Consider the following 23,482-nt stretch of genomic DNA (forward strand, 5'->3'; position numbering starts at 1 on the left):
GTAGTGGTGTTGGTGGGAACTAGCTTAAGTGTCTTAGTGTAACTTTTTCCATGGTCCCCTTTGAGCACAAGCAGTTTTGATGCACTGTTGATACAGAAACAGCTCTGATGCACTCTTGTTCTGATGAAAACTGTCACCCTTTTATCCCACAACCTTCTCAAGAAGAAAGTCAGAAATGTGCTTCTTTACTGTCTCCCAAACTTGTCCTTTTCATCTCCACTGCCTTTTCCAAAAGCAGTAAAAATGTCAACAAAATTGAAATGGTAACAGTCTTACCAGAACTAATAGCAAGAGCAATAGTCATACCTTTCATTGGCTGTGGGCTTTCCTGGTGGCAGGAATTTTTCTAAACGATTTTTGCGAAGTATGTCATTTAATTCTCAGCCCATGTTGTATCTTCCCATCTGGAATGGCCTTCCATCTTCACCTGTGTTTATCTAAATTCTTCCCACTCTTTAAGGCTCCTCTTGGGTTGCTTCCTCCCTGAAGCCCCCCTGACCCACCCCCTCCTCTGAGTTCCAGTAGTGTCCTGGAGTGTACCTCTCTCCTTGCCACTTAATCCAACACTCCTTAACTGCTCTTGCAATAAGCATCAGGTAAATGGGTAACAGTTATTAAGCTCCTTGAGTGAAAGGAATGCCTGATGTTTGTTTCCTTTTTCTCCAGAAATCAGCACCATGCTAGGCTTACTCAATAAACACTTACTGCATAAATGAAATGTGGTGTTCTGTTTCTGTCCACTGTCTACATGTTGTCAGACTGGGCAACAGGAAGTTTGCTTTCTTAGTGACAGAGGTGGGGGTCTTGTTAACTGCTGCTCCACACATCAGCCCCTGCCCTGCTGGGTCTCTATCAGCTGTACTCACCGAGGTCCTTCTCTTTAGGTACATTCAGCTCATCCTTATTCCGTTTCTAAACCAACGTGATGAAGGTAAGTTATAGTTGCCAGCGGGTGGGTACGGAAGTAGCTGTGCCATCATACCTCGTACCTGCTTAAGCCCTGGAGAACCCATACCCACCCCGTTGCCGCCTTACCTAGCCTCAGCTGCCTTACTGAGTCTTCATGCCTGGACTTCTAACCTAGTCACCAACGTAGCCCTGTACTTCTCTGAACCCAAAGCTCTCTTGGCAGGAGGCAAGACACCCCTGTCTAGATCTTACTAGCCCCTTCTTCACAAGCTCAGAGCCTTTTCTTTCTTCCCCATCTCCATCTCCAAAATCTTACACCTGCTCCCCACTGCTCTAACCTACTCTATCAACCTAAGTGGGTCCTTGGATATCAGCGGGGAAGGCAGAGGGGAGTTCACCTCCCCCTTCCTCTATCCTGGGCTTCACATGACTAATGCTCTGTGGTCCTGGGTTCAAGGTTCTCAGCTCAGGCCCCAGTTTCCTTCACAGTTTCCAGTTTCTCATATGTTCAAGGTTTCATCCAGTTCACCTCCTCCATTCCTAGCCCCCAGCATTAAGCAATTATATGGGCTTCAAGAATCTACCAGATGCTTTCAAGGAGGATGGGACCTGGCTCATCAGAAAGTGAATGGAGGACCTGAATATAAGCCTGTCCAAGTGGAAGACAAAGATGAAACTCTCTTCTTAATAGCCTTTAATTTTTTTTGTTTTGTTTTTTTAAAATATTTATTTATTTATTTAGGCTGCGCTGGGTCTTAGTTGTGGCACGCGGGCTCTTTTAGTTGCGGCATGTGGGATCTAGTTCCCTGACCAGGGATCGAACCCTGGCCCCCTGCATTGGGAGCGCGGAGTCTCAACCACTGGACCACCAGGGAAGTCCCAATAGCCTTTAATTTTGACTGTGAATTCGTTAGCAATGTTTCCTGAATCCCTGATTCTTAACGATGAGAAAATTAATTCAAAGTAATGGGGAGGGAAACGTGCCTGAATTAGTAAATTGCCGAAATTATAAAATAATGCAAATGAACTCAGTTTTATTACTCTCGGGTGAGGGGAGAAATATGAACCAAGACTGTGAATATATCACCTGAAGAAGATCTTTTATTGAATCTCCTTCAGTGGGTCATTACAAATGATATGCAATTAGTCTAACTATTGTTTATATGTAAATGGTTGCTTCTAAGTGCTTGAGGGTGATTGGACAGTTTGTTGCCTTTGTTTTGCACCCTTTGCTTGCAGTCTTACTGTTAATTTTGTTAACACACCCTTCCTCCATTAATATAACAAAAGCAAATTCCAGTTCAACCCATGCCCCAATTATTTCACACTAAGCTTTAGGAAAAGCTTAATTTAAGAAGCTTAAGTATACTGTGCTTGTTTTTATTATATTTAGGCTGACAAGTCATTTCTAAGAACTCTCTCTACCTACTGTGTACCAGCATTTTCACTTTCAGTGACTGTCACTTCAGCTCCTCTCTCCCACTTGCCTGCTTCCCTGAACCCTCACCTTGTCCCATCACAGCCCTGCAGGACTTGCCTGTCTCACTTCCTGCTTGGACCCCAGGACAATGTCAGGGATGCCCTTCCTGGAATCCAGGAGCCCTCAGTCCTAGACCTCCCAATGTATCTCCTGCAAGTTATAACAAGGGTCTTGCATTTACATTTTTTTGTCCTCTTCTAATCAGTTTAACTCAGTATGTTCATTTTGAGTTTCGAGAGTTGAATAATGTGGCTGTTCATAGGGAAATTACTACTAATTTTGCCCAGTTAGATAATTATTAAAGAGCTGCTATCACTGCCTTTTTCTGCACACCACTTTCCAATCCCTTGCCCTGGGCCAGCTCTACCATGTTCACCTTCACTCCATGTCCTTGAGAAAAGCACGTGTGTCATCTGTTGGCTCCACAAGGCTATTGTGCAGTTCCCAAGCTATGTACTCTAGTGTGTGAGAAAGGGTAACTTCCTTAACTAACTTTCTCTTTGGGTCACTAATATATCTGATGCCAGGAAACAATCTTAGTTAATTCAGAGTAAACTCAGAATTACAGAGTTTTCCAGCCTGTGAAGGGTTTTCCCACTTTCTGACTCAGGAAAGGCATCTAAGCTCTAGGAATGATGCTTCTACAGCGTGTGTGTTCACACGTGTGTGGTCAGAGTGAGGGAGGGAGGCTGACCTTGGGAGGAATCTGGGCAAGTTGGCGTAAGCTAAGATGAAGAGGACTGTCTGGGCTTCATAAGTGGTCATGCTAGTTCCACACCCTTGTCTGGATCCCCATCTGGCCCGGGTCAGACTGCACTGCTTTCTGCTGCAGCATACCTTTGTCTCGTTTCCTTCAGGTACACAGGTGCCCACATCTCCCTCTTTCCCTCTCTCAACTTTGGCTGAATTTCTGGATCCTTCCTGGGAATAAAAAGTTTGACTGCTTCCCTCCCAAATTTGGGCTGGTCTTCTCTCTCCCCACGTGGCCATTGTATCTATTCAACTCCCACGCCATAAAAATCTGGGTAAATCCCCAGGGGCTGCCATCCCCTGGTTCCTATACAGTAAGTGTAGCTCAGCACCCTTTAATCCTGTGCTCGCAGTCTTGGTCTCTTCCTCTCTTTGTGGTAGCCTTATAAGGGGCCAATACAATATCCTCTCACATTCTGTACCACTATTGTACCGTCTGACACTCCTGTCTCCTGCTGCCTGCTTTCTCTCTGGTGGGGAAACTGACTTGACTGTTTTCTGACAAATTTATTATTCCAGACTCTCTGCTCTGAATGCTCAAATGACACATCCCCTTGCAAAGGAAAAAGACACTTCTCTTCAAGCTACTTATGATATCCTCCATGAGGTATTTTTGAAAGCCCCGGGCTGACTTGTGTCTCTTTGTCTGCACTGCTGGAGTAAAGACTGCCCTGAGGGCAGATCGGGTAGAGCTCTCTGGCTGCCTGGACTCTGGGAGGTTTTCTCAAGGAAGAAGAAAGGAGCATATCCATTAATGCTTCAAAAAAAAATGTCACCCCGTCATCCTTGAAATCATTTCCTGTTGATAGAGTGGGTAAGAATGTTTCGAGCTATGTTCTCAAGTGGACAAGAAATGTAACTTTATTTTCTGTAACTGAACTTAGCTTCTCTCTGGACCTCTCAGTCTAGCTGATGGCAGAAGAAGTAGCCTAGTCATCCCCAGGTAAACTCAGGCTCTCGACTCTTCCCCATCACTGTAGTGAGGCACAGGCTGGAAAGTCAGACTGCTGGGGTCAGGTCCCAGCGCCACCACCATCGAGCTGTGACCATGGAGAAGTTTGCATCTACCTGTGCCTTGGTTTACTTACCTGACAAATGATTCTGAGAATTAAGTGTCCTTCAGAGGGCTGTTGTGACGAGTTAACCCTGAATCTCAGTGGTTTAACACGTCAAAAGTTTATTTTTCTCTCACGTCCCAGTTGCAGGTAGATCAACTTGTAGCTCTGCCTTCTAGCACAAGCAGTTTCCAAGGGAGATGGCTAAGCTTCTCTTATCTGCTCTGGCCTGAAATGACACATGACTGACTCTGATTCCATTGGCAAGAATTAATTAGCTGATGGGCATAGGAGATGTAGCTTAACTGAATGCCCCCAGTGAGGGGAACATAGTACACTGCTGTAAAGCTTGGTTTGACCTTCACCTTCTGCACAATAAAACCCAAACTCTTCAGCCTGGCCTTCTGGCTCTGCACAGTCTGACTGGACCCCCGCCCCATCTCCTCTCCTCTCCTCCTGTACCATGCTGCACTGAATACCATATTCCAGGGAAATATTACCTTTGGCAGGAATGCCTTTCTCATAGCTTTTTCTTCTGATATCACATCTAAGCTCAATTGCCCCCTCATCTGTGAAGAATTCAGATTGTTTAGTAGATCAGCATCATCACTATTCTTATGCTTCCAAAGCACTTCAAATCTCTGTGCAACAAGATTCATCTCTTGACATGCATGTCTGCCTACACACACATACAGACATACGTGTGCACATAAACATAATCCAACACACACATACACAGATACACATACACACACAAGATGTCAGTCATTTTAAGGCAGCTCTAGATCCCACTACCCCTAGCGTAGTGCCTGACACATGGTAGACAAATGGTCAAAAAATATTTTGTTGAATGAAAGGGCATATCAAGAAACAATCTGTATAGCAAGTTTATTCCAAAGGTCTCAGTAAATTCGTGTGAACACATTAGAGTGGATGGAGTCTTAATCCTTATTCTACAAGCCACTGGGTTTGAACTTAAAGGTACCATGATTTTAGGAAATTCCTGACACCACAACATGCCCTATTGGCGGGGAGGATGCATAGACAGGTCATTAGACCTGAAGCAAACAACATCCAAGATCTGTCTGTTCCCCTTCCCTTGCCACCAGCTCTGGTTCCACATCTGAGACCTGGAAGCCATCCACTTCTGAGACCTAAGACATCGGGCAGGTTTTGGAAAAGGGTGTTCACATTCACATCCCTGCTCTCCACTTATGTGTTCTGATGCCTGATTATAGAAACTCAGCCACAGAGATCTTCTGCAAAGTGCAGAGGGCAGAGGGCACCACCTGTGGACAACAGAATCTGCTCCAGTGGGGTGAATGTGTCAGCCTTGTCTACTAGAATCTCAATCAGGTAGTCACACATCGTTCCTGTCTGCTGCCTCTGGACACTTCAAGCAGAAAATGTGTCTCTGCTGTGAACAGTGAGACTACAACTGCTTTCGCTGGGTAGGACCCTATACTAGGGACTAGGAAGCCAAAGAGGATTTATCACTGTCCTAAGGGGCTGGGAAACTAATGCTTTCATTCAACAAATATTACTAAGGTGATTTCAGCCTTTTAAATTCTTAACAACTATAGATAAACATAAATATTTCTCTCTCAATTTAAATTTCAAAATAAATTAAATATCATATCTAAAAATAAGTCAAAGTATAAACATGCAGAATACAATCTTTGAAACTGTATTCTTTTCTTCCCCATATGTCATGTACCCCTTTACCTTACCCAGTTGAGAATCACAGATGGGCTTGACTATTACTTTAGGCACTGGGGTTTCAAAGATGAACAAAACAGGTATGTCATTCTCAGACAATTCTGTGTAATGGGGGAAAGAGACAGCCAATAATTATGATACAAGGGAAGAGAATGCAGTCACTTAGATAAGGGGAGAAAAGACAGGGGTGAGGGGGAAGTGACAGAACGAGGCATGCGCAAATTAAAAAGGAGGATTTCCACAGAACTAGAACAAAAAATTTCATAATTTGTATGGAAACACAAAACACCCCAAATAGCCAGAGCAATCTTGAGAAAGAAAAACGGAGCTCGAGGAATCAGACTCCCTGACTTCAGACTATACTACAAAGCTACAGTAATCAAGACAGTATGGTACTGGCACAAAAACAGAAATATAGATCAGTGGAACAGGATAGAAAGCTCAGAGGTAAACCCACACACATATGGTCTCCTTATTTTTGATAAAGGATGCAAGAATATACAATGGAGAAAAGACAGCCTCTTCAATAAGTGGTGCTGGGAAAACTGGACAGCTACATGTAAAAGAATGAAATTAGAACACTACCTAACACCATACACAAAAGTAAACTCAAAATGGATTAAAAACCTAAATGTAAGGCCAGACACTGTTAAACTCTTAGAGGAAAATATAGGCAGAACACTCTATGACATAAATCACAGCAAGGTCCTTTTTGACCCACTTCCTAGAGAAATAGAAATAAAAACAAAAATAAACAAATGGGACCTAATGAAACTTAAAAGCTTTTGCACAGCAAAACAAAACATAAACAAGATGAAAAGACAACCCTCAGAATGGCAGAAAATGTTTGCAAATGAAGCAACTGACAAAGGATTAATCTCCAAAATTTACAAGCAGCTCATGCAGCTCAATATCAAAAAAACAAACAACCCAATCCAAAAATGGGCGAAAGACCTAAACAGACATTTCTACAAAGAAGATATACAGATTGCCAACAAACATATGAAAGAATGCTCAACATCATTAATCATTAGAGAAATGCAAATCAAAATTACAATGAGGTATCACCTCACACGGTCAGAATGGCCATCATCAAAAAATCTACAAACAATAAGTGATGGAGAGGGTGTGGAGAAAAGGGAACCCTCCTGCACTGTTGGTGGAATGTAAATTGATACAGCCACTATGGAGAACAGTATGGAAGTTCCTTAAAAAACTAAAAGCAGAACTACCATATGACCCAGCAATCCCACTACTGGGCATATACCCTGAGAAAACCATAATTCAAAAAGAGTCATGTACCACAATGTTCATTGCAGCACTATTTACAATAGCCAGGACATGGAAGCAACCTAAGTGTCCATCAACAGATGAATGAAGAAGATGTGGCACATATATACAATGGAATATTACTTAGCCATAAAAAGAAACGAAATTGAGTTATTTGTAGTGAGGTGGATGGACCTAGAGTCTGTCATACAGAGTGAAGTAAGTCAGAAAGAGAAAAACAAACACTTTATGTTAACACATATATATGGAATCTAAAAAAAAAAAAAAGAAGAATGGTTCTGAAGAACTTAGGGGCAGGACAGGAATAAAGATGCAGATGTACAGAATGGACTTGAGGACACAGGGAGTGGGAAGGGTAAGCTGGGACAAAGTGAGAGAGTGGCATGGATATATATACACTACTGAATGTAAAATAGATAGCTAGTGGGAAGCAGCCGCATGGCACAGGGAGATCAGCTCAGTGCTTTGTGTCCACCTAGAGGGTGGGATATGGAGGCTGGGAGGGAGACACAAGAAGAAGGAGGTATGGGGATATATGTATATGTATAGCTGATTCACTTTGTTATAAAGCAGAAACTAACACCATTGTAAAGCAATTATACTCCAATAAAGATGTAAAAAAAAATAAATGAAGTGGGAATTAAAAAAAAAAAAAGGAGGATTTCTACATAGAAAATCAAGTCACTCTTCATTGAAGACAGGTAAACAGAAGCTTTGAATTTAGATAAAAGAGAGAGATAAAAAGACCCAAGTGGACCATTAGACTAAACAATAAGGAGTTTTTTCCTTATAGGCAAGAAGAAATCTTTGAAGTTTTATTAGCAAAAGTGTTAGCAGTGAAAACTGTGACTGAGAGAGATTAATCAGGCTGCAGAGTGCTGGATGGGATGTAGGGAGGGGACACTGAGGAAAGAGAGTCAGTTATAATGACCCAATGAGTGGTGTCAGTGCTCAGACGAGGATTGCCTGACAGTGGACAGGAAGAAGCCGTGGGACTTCCTGTCCAATCATATGCAGGTTTGGGGAATTAGAGAAGATTGGCAGAGGCAGGGAAGGAAGATGACATGGGGGCTCAAATTGATAAGATGATTCTAAAATGTATGTGGAAAGACAAAGGAAATTGAATAGCCACAACAATTCTCAAAAAGAATAAAGTTTGGGCACTCACACTAGCTTGTTATGACTTACTATAAAGCTACAGTGTGGTATTGAGGAAAGGATAGACAACCAGAAATGGAACAAATAGGGAGTCCAGAAATAGACTCAATCATATACAGTCACTTAATTTTTGACAAAAATAAAAAGGCAATTCAATGGAGAAAAGCAAAATTGTTGCTGGAATAAATGGATAGCCATATGTAAGAAGGGAACCCCTGCCCAAACCTTACACCCCATAAAAATTAACCCCAAATGGATCACATGCCTAAGTGTAAACGCTAAAATAAAACAACCCTAAAATAAAATAAAAAGACAATATAGGAGATAAACTTTGTGACCTTGGATTAGGCAAAAATTTCTTACATACAACACTAATGGCACAATCCATAAAGGAAAAATTTATTAAATTGGACTTTGTTAAAATTAAGAACTTCTAACACACCATTGTAAAGCAATTATACCCCAATAAAGATGTTAAAAAAAAAATTAAGAACTTCTATAATTTAAAAGATGCTATTAAGAGAATAAAAAAGCTAACCACATACTAGGAGGAAATATCTATAAACCACAAATCTAATAAATAATTTTTATCCAGAAGATATAAATAATTCTTAAAGCTCAGTAAAAAGAAACAAAAATCCCAACTTAAAACAATAGGAAACTTTCAAACAGATATATCACCAAATGGTGACTAAGCACATGAAAAAATGCTTAACATCCTTGATCACTGGTGAAATGCAAAATAAAACCTCAATGAAATACCACCACACACTTATTAGAATGGCTGAAATAGAAATATACTGATGATATCAAGAATTGGCCAGGGCGTGAAGCAACTAGAACCATCATACATTACTGATGGCAAAGCAAAATGGTAAAGACAGTTTGGAAACTTTTTGCCATTTTCTTAAGAAGTTAAACATACATTTATTATACAACCCCAAAATCCTACTGCTGGGTATTTGCCCAAGAAAAATAAAACTTATATCTACATAAAAGCCTGTATGTCAATACTTATACTGGCTTCATTTGAAATTGCCAGAAACTGGAAACAACTCAAATGTCCAGCAGTTAGAGAATGGATAAACTGTAGTACCTCTATACAATGGAATATTACTTGGCAATAAAAAGAATAAACTTACAGATACACAAAACAACGTGGATGAATTTCAAATGCATTATGCTAAGTGAAAGGAGCCAGACTCAAAATGCTATAATGATTTCATTTACATGATGTTGCTGAGAAAACAAAACTCTAAGAACAGAAAACAAATCAGTGGTTGCTGGGAAGAGGTTGACTACAAAAGGGCGCAGGCGACTGTCTTTGGGTTATCGAACTACTCTACATCTTGATTGCAATGATGGTTAAGTTTGTCAAAATTCACAAAACTAAGCATTCAAAGGGTGAATTTTCCTCTGTATAAAGTATTACTTGATAAAAAGTATTCTACAGCGATGTAACTTTCCTCAAAGCATGTTTCATTTAAAAGTTATAAACCCCCAAGTGACAGCATAGTGGAGGTAATGCTAAAACCCCCAGAGGACCTGAAACGGGATACAGATTTAGAAGATTAGTACGGAATTCAAGATGGAGGAGCCTCCGAAAGCACTAAGTATGGATCAAAATAGACAGAATAATGAAGTTCTCACTTCACATAGGTATTGCTTAAACGTCACCTCCTCAAGAGTCTTTGATTTAATGACATTATATGTCTATGCATTTGTTATCTATCTCATGGTGTCTACAAACTATGCTCCATGAGGACAGGAGCTGTATCTTGTTTTATCACTTGCCTCCAGTGCCACCAGTCATGCCTTGATAAGACCCTCAGAGAGTCTTGAAGAGTCAATGAACCCTATCATAGACTTAGCACTGTGCTAAGCATAAATATTGACAAAGAATTCAGGATATAGCTCCGTGAATGTTTTCCAAGGGTCCTCTTTATTCTAGTTTACAAGTAGACATCAACCATTAGCCATTTAGCATGAATCTTTACTATATAATATTTAGTACTAGTGAGGAATACTGAGGATGCTACCAAATTTTGGAAAACATCAACAGCATTGGTGAAAGGAGGAACTACATGAGCCCGGAGAAGGGGAAAGTGTGTTCAGGAACAGGTCCTGAATAGACTCCTGTAGATAGCAATGCTGTTTGGTTGACCCCAGAGTTAATCTCAACATCCTTCTCGCTTTCCCAGCTGAATACTCCCTTGTAGTAAAAGGTAGCACAGTTTGAGAAACTAATTGGAAGTCTATGAGATTTCTGATAAAGGTTTCTCTCTTTTTTTCTTTTTTTTTTTGATAAAAAGAGAAAGACGTGGCTGGAATTTTACTTCCTCCCTTGAATTCAGATACAATGCATGGAGCTGCAGCAGCCATTTGCAAACACGAAAGAAAAGCTAAGGCAATTTCAATGAGTTAGGACAGCAGCTACCTATCTTCAGATTTCTTATTATGTGAAAAAAATAATTTTATTTGTTTCAGCCCTGGTTACGTGGGCTTACTTTTACTTTTGAGCTGAACACTTTCCCAAGCGATACAAATACCAAGTGCAAAACTATACATTTAGAGTACTGAAGCCAAGCCGTTGAAAGTGAGAGTCAAACAGACATTTCATATATTCTGCCTTTGGGTGGCGCAGGGCCTGGCTCTTCTCATGTTTCTCATCCTGCTATTTTCTAGATTACAAAGGTACTGAACAGAGTTTTATAAACAGTGATTCAGAATGGATTGTATGTTTCCGAGTAACCAAGGAAGAGAAAGTTTCTCCCCCTTCCCAAAGAAAAGAGCCCTAAATTTTTCAGAATTATTCTTCACATTTCAGATGACCATGTGATTCACTTAGGTAATGCTATGAAAAAAAAAATACTAAAAGTACTTTTAAAAACACTAGTTCAGGGCTTCCCTGGTGCCGCAGTGGTTGAGAGTCCGCCTGCCGATGCAGGAGACACGGGGTCGTGCGTCGGTCCAGGAAGATCCCACATGCAGCGGAGCGGCTGGGCCCGTGCGCCATGGCCACTGAGCCTGCGCGTCCGGAGCCTGTGCTCCGCAACGGGAGAGGCCACAACAGTGAGAGGCCCGCGTACCGCAAAAAAAAAAAAAAAAAAAAAAACACACTAGTTCAAAAAACTACCCAAAACAATGGCTCATTTTATCATGATGGCTCAATAAGAGGATTTTTATTCTCTTCCCTGAAGCACAAGGAATCACAACCCTTCCTGACAGTTTAAGACAACCAAGAAAAGTGTGAGAAATGGGCTGTGGACCCTAAACCAATCCTATATGGTGCTACCCTTACCGCATCACACGGTTTCTCTGGACCCAGGCAGCTCAGCTGTGGAAGCAAAACAATAATGATGTCCCTGCAGGACAGTGAAGAATGGAAGGAGCCACATCTCATGTGAAAGATGAAGTTTGCAGGCAGAGAAGAAGGAGGATGATCATGGAGAAGTTCTACTCACTAATCTCTTGGGAGGGTCCCCCCAACCCAGAAGGGGTTAGGGGTGAGGGTGGGCTAATGCCCTTCTCCTCAAAGACCAGCCTCACAGACTCTTCATCTTCCCACACTCTCCACCCATCCAGACTATTACCCATTCTTAAAGGTACACAGAGCAGAAACGTCCCCTGACTCCTCCTCTTTTTAGTTCCATTGATAGTTCTCCTACAGATAGAAGTAGGTGGTTGGAGAGAAATAAGAAGCAAGCATAACCTTGACATGATTCACAGGAAAGTAAAGAAACCTGTTTAATTCTGCTTAACCTGAATTTCCTAAATTTATTTGACCACATAACATCACAGTATTACCTCTAATTATACGCACCATGAAGACAATGTCCCCTGGAACATACCTCAGAAAAGGCTCTGCAACATCGTGTTGAGAGGCCCAGAGAGGTAAAGTGATCTTACCAAGGTCACACAGTGATTAAATGGTAGTCAGGACAAGAACCGTAGTCTCTAGAAAAAAGTCAGAACTCCTGGTCGGCTTGTTGAGAGGATCATGAAAATAAGAGGGTACTTTATAAACTAGAAAGCACTAGTCAAATTTAAGATAGCAATAACTCACAATGCTAAGCATTACTGAAGTATATAGAATATTTGAATAAATGAAAAGGTATGTGGTGCTTCAGGATAGGAAGACTAAATTTTGTGAAGATGTCAATTCTCTGCAAATTTCTTAATAATGTTAAAAAATTTAATCAAATCTTCAATGTGACTATTTTAACTTGACAAAATAACTTAAAAGCTCTTTTAAAAAAGGTAAGAAAAGCTAAGAGATTTGAATACAGATGCTAATGAGGAAGAGGGATTTTTCTCTATCAGTTATTAATAAATATAAACCTGCATTAAGCAAAACATTTTAGAATTAGCACAGTAATTGAAAGATTAATAATAAATAATTTGCCCTGAAAATAAAATCCTAGTACATATATGAACTTACTACTACAAAGACACTACAAAAATTAGTAAGAAGAAATGAATGTTTTGGCAATAAGAGTAGTGAGTGGATGAGTGATGATTCTTACCTCATGTAAAGTTGTAAGATCAATTTCTGTTGGATTTCGTAACTAAGTTTTTACAAAATAGACAGCAAAAAGCATAATTAGCAGAGTAATTTTGGGATGAGCAATAACTTTCTAAGCCTAACAATAAAAATGTAAGGGGAAACAAAGAAAAGTATTTTCAATAAAAATAAATATATAATATTTATATGTACATAAACATAATATTACATATTATAATATGAAATAGTTGTACTACAAATATAACATGACTAAAGTCCTTAATATATAAAAGCTCTTAGGAGAAAAAAGATATTTCTAACAGAAAAAACAGGCAAAGGAAATAAAAAGAATTTTAGTTTAAATGCCGACTTAATGTATAAAAAAATGTTATTTGCTTGTGGTCTGAACAATTCAAACTTAACCATGAAGCATAATATAAGACATATCAAATTAGCAAGGATTAAAGACAGATGTTACAAAAGCATGTGACAGTCTTGTAGACTGCTGGTGGGAAAGTAAATCGGGACAACTTAACCCAACTTTTCTAGAGAGCAATTTGGTAATATACAGCAAGCATAAACAGTACATTTACACTTGGACTTAGTAGGTCTACTTGCAGGATTAAACCTTAAGAATAGTAAAGAAATATTCAAGGAAACTTTAGACATAGTCATTTGTGATAGATTATTTCATTGAGTACATATCTGACAGTAGAAAAGTGAAATTGTGACACAGCCACAGGATGGAATATTAAGAAATATTATGCACCTATAATAATCATTGTTCCTTATTCAATGTTAAACTTTTTAAAAAATCACAATAAACTGCATATATAATATATTCCAAGTTTTACAGATATATAAATACCTATTCATATCCAGATATATAGCCAGAAAATATAAAAAGGAATATACCAAAAATGGGAAAGTGAGAAATTCTCTCTGGCAGATGGGGTTTTGTCCTTGCACTTTTAAAATATTTCACTAAATTTTTGACAGTGAGCACCTATTACTTTTATTATCAGAATCAACAAAATAATCATGTAAAATACACTATGTAATGTCTCAAAAATATTTTGCAAGTCACAGTTCCATGGGAGCAAATGAAAGGATCTATTTCCTCTGCAGACAAATCACAAGGGAGGCTCTAAGAGGCATCTGAAAGCAGACACCTTTGTGATGGTAAAGCAGGCCAGATGGAAGAAGAGGAGGTTCCAGATAATGCACTTGGCCCCCAAGAATCACACATCAAAGGGTCTGAAGACCTGCCAGCGTCTCCCTAGTAATGAACTGTCTGGGTGCGAGAGGGATGCAGTCTTTAAATAATGAAGTTTACACACTTTCAGAGCCAAAGCAGAATTCAGGAATTTAGTGATGAATGTAGTGATTCTCCTAATTCATTTCTTTCTCTCCTCTCTCATATTGCTCCTCTTAGAATTTTTTCCCCACTCTGACCCCCAATTAGTATCTTAATAGTGATTTCTGGATTAAGCATGCAACCTGTGAATTATCTATTCCTTTAAAACTCCGTTTTCCAATTGTGTCATTTTTCTATTATCATTGGGATGGGCTGAACCATAAAGTGCACTTGGGCTTCCATGTTGAGAATAGTAGGTAGGTGGATTAGACAGAGGCAGGCATCAGGCTTAGAGAATCAACCTGGCCCAGGGCACTAGCCTCTGCTAGGAACCAGGGCTCCTAAGCATAGGCCCAAGGTGATGTGGCCAACTCCATCGAAATCCAAGAGGCTCGGGTGGAGTGGGAGTGATGCTCGGAGTCCGGCAGGTGCCTGCATGTGTCGACTTTGGATAGGCTCCCAGGGAGCCTATGAAGTGACTAATGAGAGGTGGAAGGATTAGTGTTCAACCCTGGGCTGGGGAGGCTTGCATGTAGGGGATCAGATAGCATGTAGGGGACTAGAAACACAGGCAAGAGAATGGGAGGACAGTGGAAACCAAGGCAGATGACCAGCGGTCATTGGATGTACACTAATCATTAGCTTTTTAAACTCTGTTGACCAGCCACCCAATTTAGATGAACAGAAAATGAAGCCGCCAAGAGTAGCAATATAGGACTAGAACCATCTCCCTGGAATCATACAGAGCCCTTCTCACGCCCCTTTCCCCCACCTGTTCTCATCTACCAGGATGTTCAGCTCCATGCCCTGGCCTCACATCTGCTTCTGTCCTTCCATTTGCTCGCTCCCCCAGATTTCTTCTAGCTACCTGATTTTGAGCCTCCTGGAAGGACTGGAAATGACAGATTGATTGTATCATGGTCTGAGCTGAGATAAGCCCTCAGGGGGAAGTTTCCTTGGACACTTTCCCTGTTGAGTAGCACCTCCAAAACAGAAAACAAATTCCCACAGTGTTATTTTTTTAATTATGTGGATCATGAGGAAGAATAGTTTCTTGGTATTTTTATTACATAGAATTACTTTGGTTTCTACTACATTGTAGAGATTTGGACCTAATTTATCCAAATGTTAGTGTTCTATGTTTCAAGGATCTAGAGCTCAAATAGCAATTTAAATGTTAATCTCAGTTCTTGGTACACAGCAGACACTTCATTTATTTGTTCAACAATATTAATTTCTACCTAGACTGGAGCCCAGTGGGTTTTAAGATGATTTCTAGCATCTGTGGTCTGATATGCTATGGGAATTCAGATGGAATCCCAGAATTTAATTGCCTCAAAGCTTCCAGTGTACCCTATTTGTGATTAATCCGGAGGTCATTTTGTGATTCAAGAACGAATCACAAGAAGGGACTCACATTAAAATGAACGTGGGACACGTGCATTTCTGTTTTTGGTGAAATTCAACGATTCACTAGTAACCAGAAAGCTGAATCAGCCTGTCATGTAAAGGCAGTCCCTGATTTGCACCAAAGCCTGATATGAATGAGAAGAATTAGGCAGTGGGAAGTTAACACTGCTAATTAAACTCGAAATATGACCCATGGCAGTAATGATCAAATACTCCAGACTAGTAACTAACCCTTTCTGGTCAGAGTAGAAAGAGCTGTATTGAATAATACAGTTATTCAATATGTCCTGGAGGCTAAACTAAGAAATAAATGTTAGACAGTGAATTGCTTTCTTGTTCAGTCCCAGTTTGAGGGAGCTAAAGTTGTATTCTGTCACCTATGATGATGGTGTTGAGAAGTAGGGCAAAGGTAGTACATGCAATGAAGACAATTGGGGAAGATTCCAGATGGGGAGGAATCTTTTCTCTTGGTAGCAAGTTCTTTTAACTAAGGACAAAGACTCAGTGTGGACCTTTCTCCACTTTTGAAATAGTTTTTAGGACACAAGTCCAGTTTCTCATTATAAGCCTTTCTCTGATCTGTGACCACACGTAACGTTCATGGATGGTCCCTGTCTGTCATCACTAACCTGAAAGTTTTCAGTCTGCCTTCATGCATACTCTTGCCAAGCAACCTACTTGTTTGTTTGGCTACTTCTACTCATTTCTCAGACTCAACTCACATATTAATTTCTCCAGGATATACCTTTTGACCAACCATGACCAGTCCCTCCTCAAGTTCTACTACATGCCCCTTATTGGGGATCCTACAGCATCTCCATTACAGTAGTTCACACTGAAAATTTTTGTTTACATATATGCCTCTACCACCAGACTAGAAGCTCCCTGTCCTAGCCTTCCTTCTATGGTACTATGGAACTTCTGTGGAACTACGGTAAAGTTCCCAACGTATGTTGAACTTAGCTGCTAGATTCTCAATAAATGTTTGTTGAGCTTGATTATACAGACTGTAAACCAGTATAATCATTGTCACAGCAACATGACTTCAAGGACAGCTTCCTACTTCGGGCCTGAGTATCATTTCTACATCATCGTATAGGTATATGCCAAGGCTCTCCCTTCAGGGTAAATGCCTTCCCCCTCTGGTACACTACATGAGAGATCACAGGATGACACTTAGTGCCCAACCATTGATATTTGGGACCATCTTGGTCCACAGCCCTGCCGTCCACCTCAACAGACCCAGGCTGCGACAATACTTCCCATTCCATTCATGTTCTCTCTTCTACATGCAGGAGGCCTCCTGCCAGCTGGTCCTACCAGCCCCTAGTCAGAGGGTGCAACCTACATTTCTGTTCAAGACCCCTATTAAAATGATATTAAGAGCCTTACAAAAATATAAGACTGGAATTAACATCCACACTTACATGCAGCTTTATGTAATTCTCTAATTTTTTTGTAATTTAATTAAACTAATTAAATAATAAACTATAAATATATAGTTTATTTATAAACAATAAACTAATTACTTAAATTAATTTAAGTAACTAATTAAAAAGTCTCGTTATATATTTTTTCATAATTGAGTATTAGCAATGAAGGCTATCCTGAAAGTAATCCAAGACGGAATTCCCAGAGGTCCAGGTAAAACAGTTAGAAAATGTGAGTGCAGATAGGTGGTTGTGATGACAATAATTCCATGGTATTTGCAAGGATGTCTCCAAGCTGGGTTACTGGGAGGGTGGTGAAAATGCAGATTTTCCAAAGGGGCATCGGCAGGAGGAGGGGGTCGTGGGGAGGTAGCCGAGGCAGAGGCTCCCATGAGCAAGCCTGGTCCTACCCCCGTGCCTCCTGCTTGACCTCCTTAGTGATGGCTGACCACCTGGCAATGCTTCTGAAGCAGCAGGTAGCGCGAGACACAGGGAAAAATTGGGACAAACTCCTGAATGACAGGTTTCCGATGGTTCAGAAATGGTCACTGCCCAAGGGTCTACAGATCCTCAATGCATCTCATTCCCCAAGTCTAATGAGGCAGCTTTGGGAATCCAAAGCTTTGCAGTCTGCTCCTGCCTATCTCACTTCAGATTGTGTGCTCCCTGTGTTACATAGTGATTCAGCCTCAATGGAATTAGATGCTTTCAGAGCTCTGCTTTTGGTATTTCCAACCCACCTAAGCCAATTACTGAGGCTTGGAGCAGACCTCAGAGCCTGATGCTGTGAATGACAGGTGGTACACTGGTCTCAGTGACAGGACAGCAGAGCTTCTTGGACTGCTGGCTGAGAACTGAGGCTGAATCATAACCTTCTGAGACTTCATTTCCTCTCTTGGGAAGTATGATGTATTCTCTCCTTCCTGTGTTTGAGATATTCATCTTCAACATCACAGAAATAACAGGAACCATAAAATGAAACATAAAAATGTAAAGGGTAGAGAAAGCCCTGTGATCCCTGGGGCAGACGATGTAGCTGCATCTTGTGCGATATTTACGACTTCTGCTGTGTGGAAGCCACACGTTACTCCAGAGTCCATCCATCCAAACACATACTGAGCATTGACCTTACTCTCAGTCCCGGGGAAGACAGTCATGAAACCGACTCAGCTCCAAAAACCCAGCTTCAGACAAGTTTGGGTCAGAAGGAAAATGAAGATCTGTTTCCCACTTGAAAATTGAAAAGAAATGAGGCAGCTTCACCGTCTCTGGCCTAATATTCGAGCAGAAAGCCACTACAGTAAGCAGGGCATGGACTTTCAGTCAAGCAAAGCCATGTTCAAACTCCATCTGTATCGCTTATAAGCCAGGTATCCTAGATATCAACTTCTCTGAGCCCTACTTCCTCACCTATAAGAATGAGGACAGTGTCATCTCATCAGTCAGGCTGTGACGATTGGCAGCCTGACCAATGAGTACCTATTTACTGAGTACCTATTATACATTACAAACTAAGTCAGTCAGGTGCTAGATTAAAAAGTGATTCGCTCAAATAATGTTAGTTCCTATTCACTCTGTGATTGTTAAAGATACCTTAGAGTTTTTTTGTTTGTCTTTGTTTGGTTTTGTTTGTTTTCAGTTTCCGGGACTGCAAAGGAAAAGAGGATTATTATTCCTTGGATTTGAATAAATCATGTCTTCCTCTCCAGACAAATCTGACATATCTAGTTTCAACAAGTCATACAGCTAAATGTCCTGTATTTCCTGAGATGATTTTCATTTCAAGTAACCTCTTACGATACTTATAAGTACCCTTGTCCTTGTCATCAACCATATATTCATCCATCAGATATTTATTAATTACTTTCTATGGGGAAGATAAAATTTCAGTCCAAAATGGTGACTCAGACTTAATGCCTGGCCTCATGGAAATCCTTCTGGCTCTGGAAGCATATCGCATGGAGTCAAATCCCAGGTATCAGCCCCATGGCAGCATCAGCATCGTCAAGAGAACACTGCAATTCATCCCTCTCAAACCAAGGTTGTAATTTTCTGCTCTGCAGGAAGCTGGGGTCACTGCGTGACCTCAGTAACTTGAGGTTAAAAACCAATTAGTCATAATCCCACAACTATTTAACTGAGCTTAAAACAGTCTCTAGTCACTGAAAAATTCCAAATTCACCTATTCCCTCTACTCACTATTGAGCATCTGGCTTGAATTTTTGCCTCACATGACCACTAGGGGGCATTTAATCCCCAACTATATTCTTAAACACTGGTTCTGAGAATGGTGTTGGTATACCGTCCGTACCTGTGGGGAAGAGGCGCAGGTGGAAAGCCTGTGAGGCTCAAGTGAAATTTCAGCAGACTGGAACTGAAAATAGGACAAAGAGGGTAAATTCAAGCATCATTCTTAAAAAGTAGTGAGTTATTTATAAATCACTGCTCAAACCTAAATGTAGTCCATGAAACTAAGAAAGGAGATAAACCAAGTTTTACTTTGTGTGTACTATGCATCAGTCACTGAGCTAGAAATCTCCATTTTTGTCATCATATCTATCCATCACAAGTATCCTGAGACAGATTTTATTTCTGTCTTCATTTTATAAACGAGAAAACAGGCTCAGAGAGGTTATCATTTACTGATGTGTCACACATCTAGCAAGTAGTAAAGAATCTGATTCCAAATCAGGCTGGTTTGAATGCCCACTCACTTTTCTACTAAATGGCTCACTTGACTGTGATGCTCAAATGCCTCTACACTTGTTTCCCCAATTCCTATTGTCATAATTCTCCAAATCCTCGTATTACCCTGGGATGCGTGTGTGTTTAGGTGTATGTGCAAGCATGGGTTTAAGTATACTATGAATAAATGATCCTACAACTATGTAATTGTTTTCATACTTAATGACCTTTGTACAACTTGATGAAACAGGACTTAATTCTGGCTGGGTATAATTTATACAATCTACATGTTTTAGTCTCCTTTGTAGTGCCAACACTTTCTACTAGAGACAATTCACTGATACTGAATGAATTAACAAATAAAGAAACATGGCTCTTGGAAAGCAACAGTAGGGAACTTCTCTCACCTGGAAATTTCCTGGAGCCAGTGACTTAAGGTTGAGATTGTCTTTCAATAGAAAACTCCAAAGCAGAAGGAGTGGACCTGATTTCACAGGATTTGTTCAACCTGCTCCGTACACATCATCGAATCCCAAGGAGAACAGACCCTGACCTGTTCACAGAGCACCCTGGGACGCCCAGCCCAAAGCACAGTTACTGCAAGCTCCTAAGAAAAGGCTCAGGCGAGCCAGCACTGACTGCTCCAGCCCTCCTGAGGCTTGACCTCCAAGTCACTGATACATCTAACCGGGATAATTTGATTTGCAGTGTTTCAGAGTGGCAAGTCTGAAATCCTTAAAGGATATAGCAGGCTGGAAACTTAGGCTTGATTTCTATGTCCCACAAGGAATTCTTGAGGAAGCATTCCTTCTTCCCGGAGAAACCTCAGCTTTTGCTCTCAAGGCTTTCAACTCATTGGTTGAAGTCCACCCATATTAGGGAGGGTAATCTGCCTTTATTTAAAGTCGAGCGATTGTAGATGTTGATCACATCTATAAAACACCTTCACAACAACCACCTTACACTAGGGTTTGACCACACAGTTGGGTCCTCTAGCCCGGCCAGGCTGACACATACAATTTTACCATCACAAGGGGTTTCTTCAGGCTCTTCTTACCATCTTCTCCAAACAGAAGCACTTCTCATTCCAGTCTTAGACGTGTGCATTCTTACCAGGACTCTGCCCAGACCTTTTGGGCTGAAGTCTCTTGGCTTCTGATTTCCGACTTGCCTCTGGATCCCCTTGGCTCCCTGTTCCTCACCCACAGCTCAGCCCACCCCGTCCTTATGTCCAACCCATCCTGTTCCCCCGGGCTTCTGCTTATTCTGGGCTATGGACTTTAGGTAGATGGAAAGTTCCATTTGAAGGAAGAGTGGAAAACTTTTTATGAAGAACTTGACATTTTAAATGAGTAGCATTCCTGCTTTATTCATCTTTACTAATTATACACTATTCAGTGGAACTTTAATATTACTATGTTATATAATTCTGTCAAAGGAGAAATAGTAAGATAACCCATAATCACACTACCCTAAAATAACCACGCTTAACATTTTAGTATACTTCAGTCTTTTCCCTGCATGTATAATTTTGCAGAGTTGTAATCACACCCAACATACAATTTTATTATGTTTTTCCATTTACCATTATATTATAAGCATTTTTAATGTTGCCACATAATCTTCATGTCTGTCATTGTTAATAGCTACATAATAGTTCACTGAATTGAAGTGCTTTATTTACTTAACTATCCTATTATCTTTCAACAATTTCCAATTTCTTCTTACAGTAAATATGCGTAGTGATTGTAGTGTTCTTTTTCAAACTTAGAATTCTTTCACATAGGCTTAAAATTGTTTGGCAAGAATACTGTGTATACATTTTTGTCTCTTGACATATATTTCCAAATGGATCTTTTTAAAGGTTGCATCAATTTACACTGCTGCCAGTGTAAATAAGGACAACTGTGCCTTCGTTCTCTTGAGAGTAGAGCTTTGACAGGTGGGGATAGGAGACCAGGAGGAAGACATTTCAACACCAAAGCCTGAGCCTTGCATTCTGTAAAGTACCCTGATCCTCACTGATACACCAGTTTTGTGTTGCTTTGTTTCTCACAGACTGAGCAGTTGATAACTCTGTGGGTCCTCTGTGTTTTTACCATTGTTGGAAATGCCATCATGCTGTTCTCTACACTGAGAAGGAAGAGGAAGTCGAGAATGACCTTTGTGGCTCAGCTGGCCATCACAGGTACATAACTGCAGTGTGTGTAGAATTCCAATGGCTCCTCACTTTCAATTATTTTATCAATAGAATTGGTGTATTATCAGTCCAAAATGCAACCGCAAATTTGGGAGAAATTTCTACAGGGATATAAAACTCAAATTTGAATTTTTCTTGCAGCAAATTTAACATATTTAAATATTTATAAGATTCCATTATAAAAATAACTCCTTATACAACAAACTTGAAAATATCATTATCAGTGCTACCAAAGCATTCTAAAGAGTTCTACTTTCCCTATACACAGCAGCCTCCATGGTTCACTAAGGTGATATTACCATATCATACCGTCTTATGAGCTTAAAGAATATATCCCAGAAAATAGAGTAAAGGGTAATTAGGATTATCGAGTAAATGCAAAATTCTTGGATGAGGGTATAATAACTTTCTTTCACCATATTTTTTCAATTACAGTGTTGTAACCAACATTCTACAAAACTATGTGTTCTTCTAGAGTGTAAGAATTTAGAGGTGGTAAGGATATCAGCTTAGAATTTAAAGTACTGTCAAGAATAATAATAAATGAACTGAAATTTCACCATCTATTGTCAAAAAGAAGAGTTGCATGTTCTAGTCAAATCCATAGTCTGCTATGTTAACCTGGGCTTAATTTTTCACGAATGTTCTAGATAGTCTAGATAAATTAATTTGTTAATACCCTCTGGAAAAACTCAAGGGGTCAGATCAGGAGCATTTCAACTGAAGAATTCTTGGAGAGAGAAAGTTTGCCTAGAGTCTGAGATTAGGCTAACTTCTTACTTAAAGTGTTAAAATTTCCTTCATACACATTTCACCATGATCTCAGATCCTGTAGTAAGGGATTTGAGAATACATATCTGAGTCTTTAGTATGTATAAAAAGGTTACTCTGGTATCAGCTGAAGGATCCTATTCTTTCAGATTTACATAAATTTGATTTGAGTCCCCTATCCTATGCTAATGGCCTCCCCAAGATTTATTCAAATTTTCTGGACTTTACATTTTTAGTCATCACTTCTGGTTCTTACTTGCTAACTCTGCTGAACCTTTGCTCTCTTTTACAGGCATCTCACCTTCCCTAGTCTTTTTTTTTCTTTTTAAGCCATACTGACCCTAACAGGGCACTCAGCTCCCCTTTCTTTTATATTCTTTAAAATCATCCACAGAAACATAACTTTCTATGTTTAAAAGACTTTGTCAAATGTTTCTGGCAACAGAGGGAGATTGCATTATAGCAAAGCAAATATATTAAAATTGAATATTATATATTTTTGAAACTTTCAGCTACAACCAATTGTGTCTTTGACTCTCCAATGTTGTTTTATAGGATAACCAAATTTTTTCACATAAACATATTCTTGAATCATCAGATTCAATTGACATCATCAGTGACACACATATTTGGAAAATTAAATTCAGAGACATTAATTCTTGGCTCTTCTGATAGAGAAAAGTAAGAGTTAACAGTTATTACTGGGTAAGGCAATATTAATGCCCTTCATTAAATAATATTTTCCATCATGACTCACCTCCTAA

The 23,482-nt window shown here is 40.0% G+C and overlaps 1 protein-coding gene across 1 annotated transcript in view; it reads left to right on the forward strand.

Annotated features, from left to right (window-relative positions):
- The window catches only part of NPSR1 (neuropeptide S receptor 1), a 156,605-nt gene that overhangs the window by 25,325 nt on the left and 107,798 nt on the right, over positions 1–23,482 (forward strand). The window contains 1 exon segment of the mRNA XM_067745597.1: positions 21,806–21,935. Within this exon segment, the coding sequence (XP_067601698.1) occupies positions 21,806–21,935 (130 nt within the window).

This window comes from Pseudorca crassidens, chromosome 8 (genome assembly GCF_039906515.1).
Source record: "Pseudorca crassidens isolate mPseCra1 chromosome 8, mPseCra1.hap1, whole genome shotgun sequence".
Taxonomy (NCBI): Eukaryota; Metazoa; Chordata; class Mammalia; order Artiodactyla; family Delphinidae; genus Pseudorca; species Pseudorca crassidens.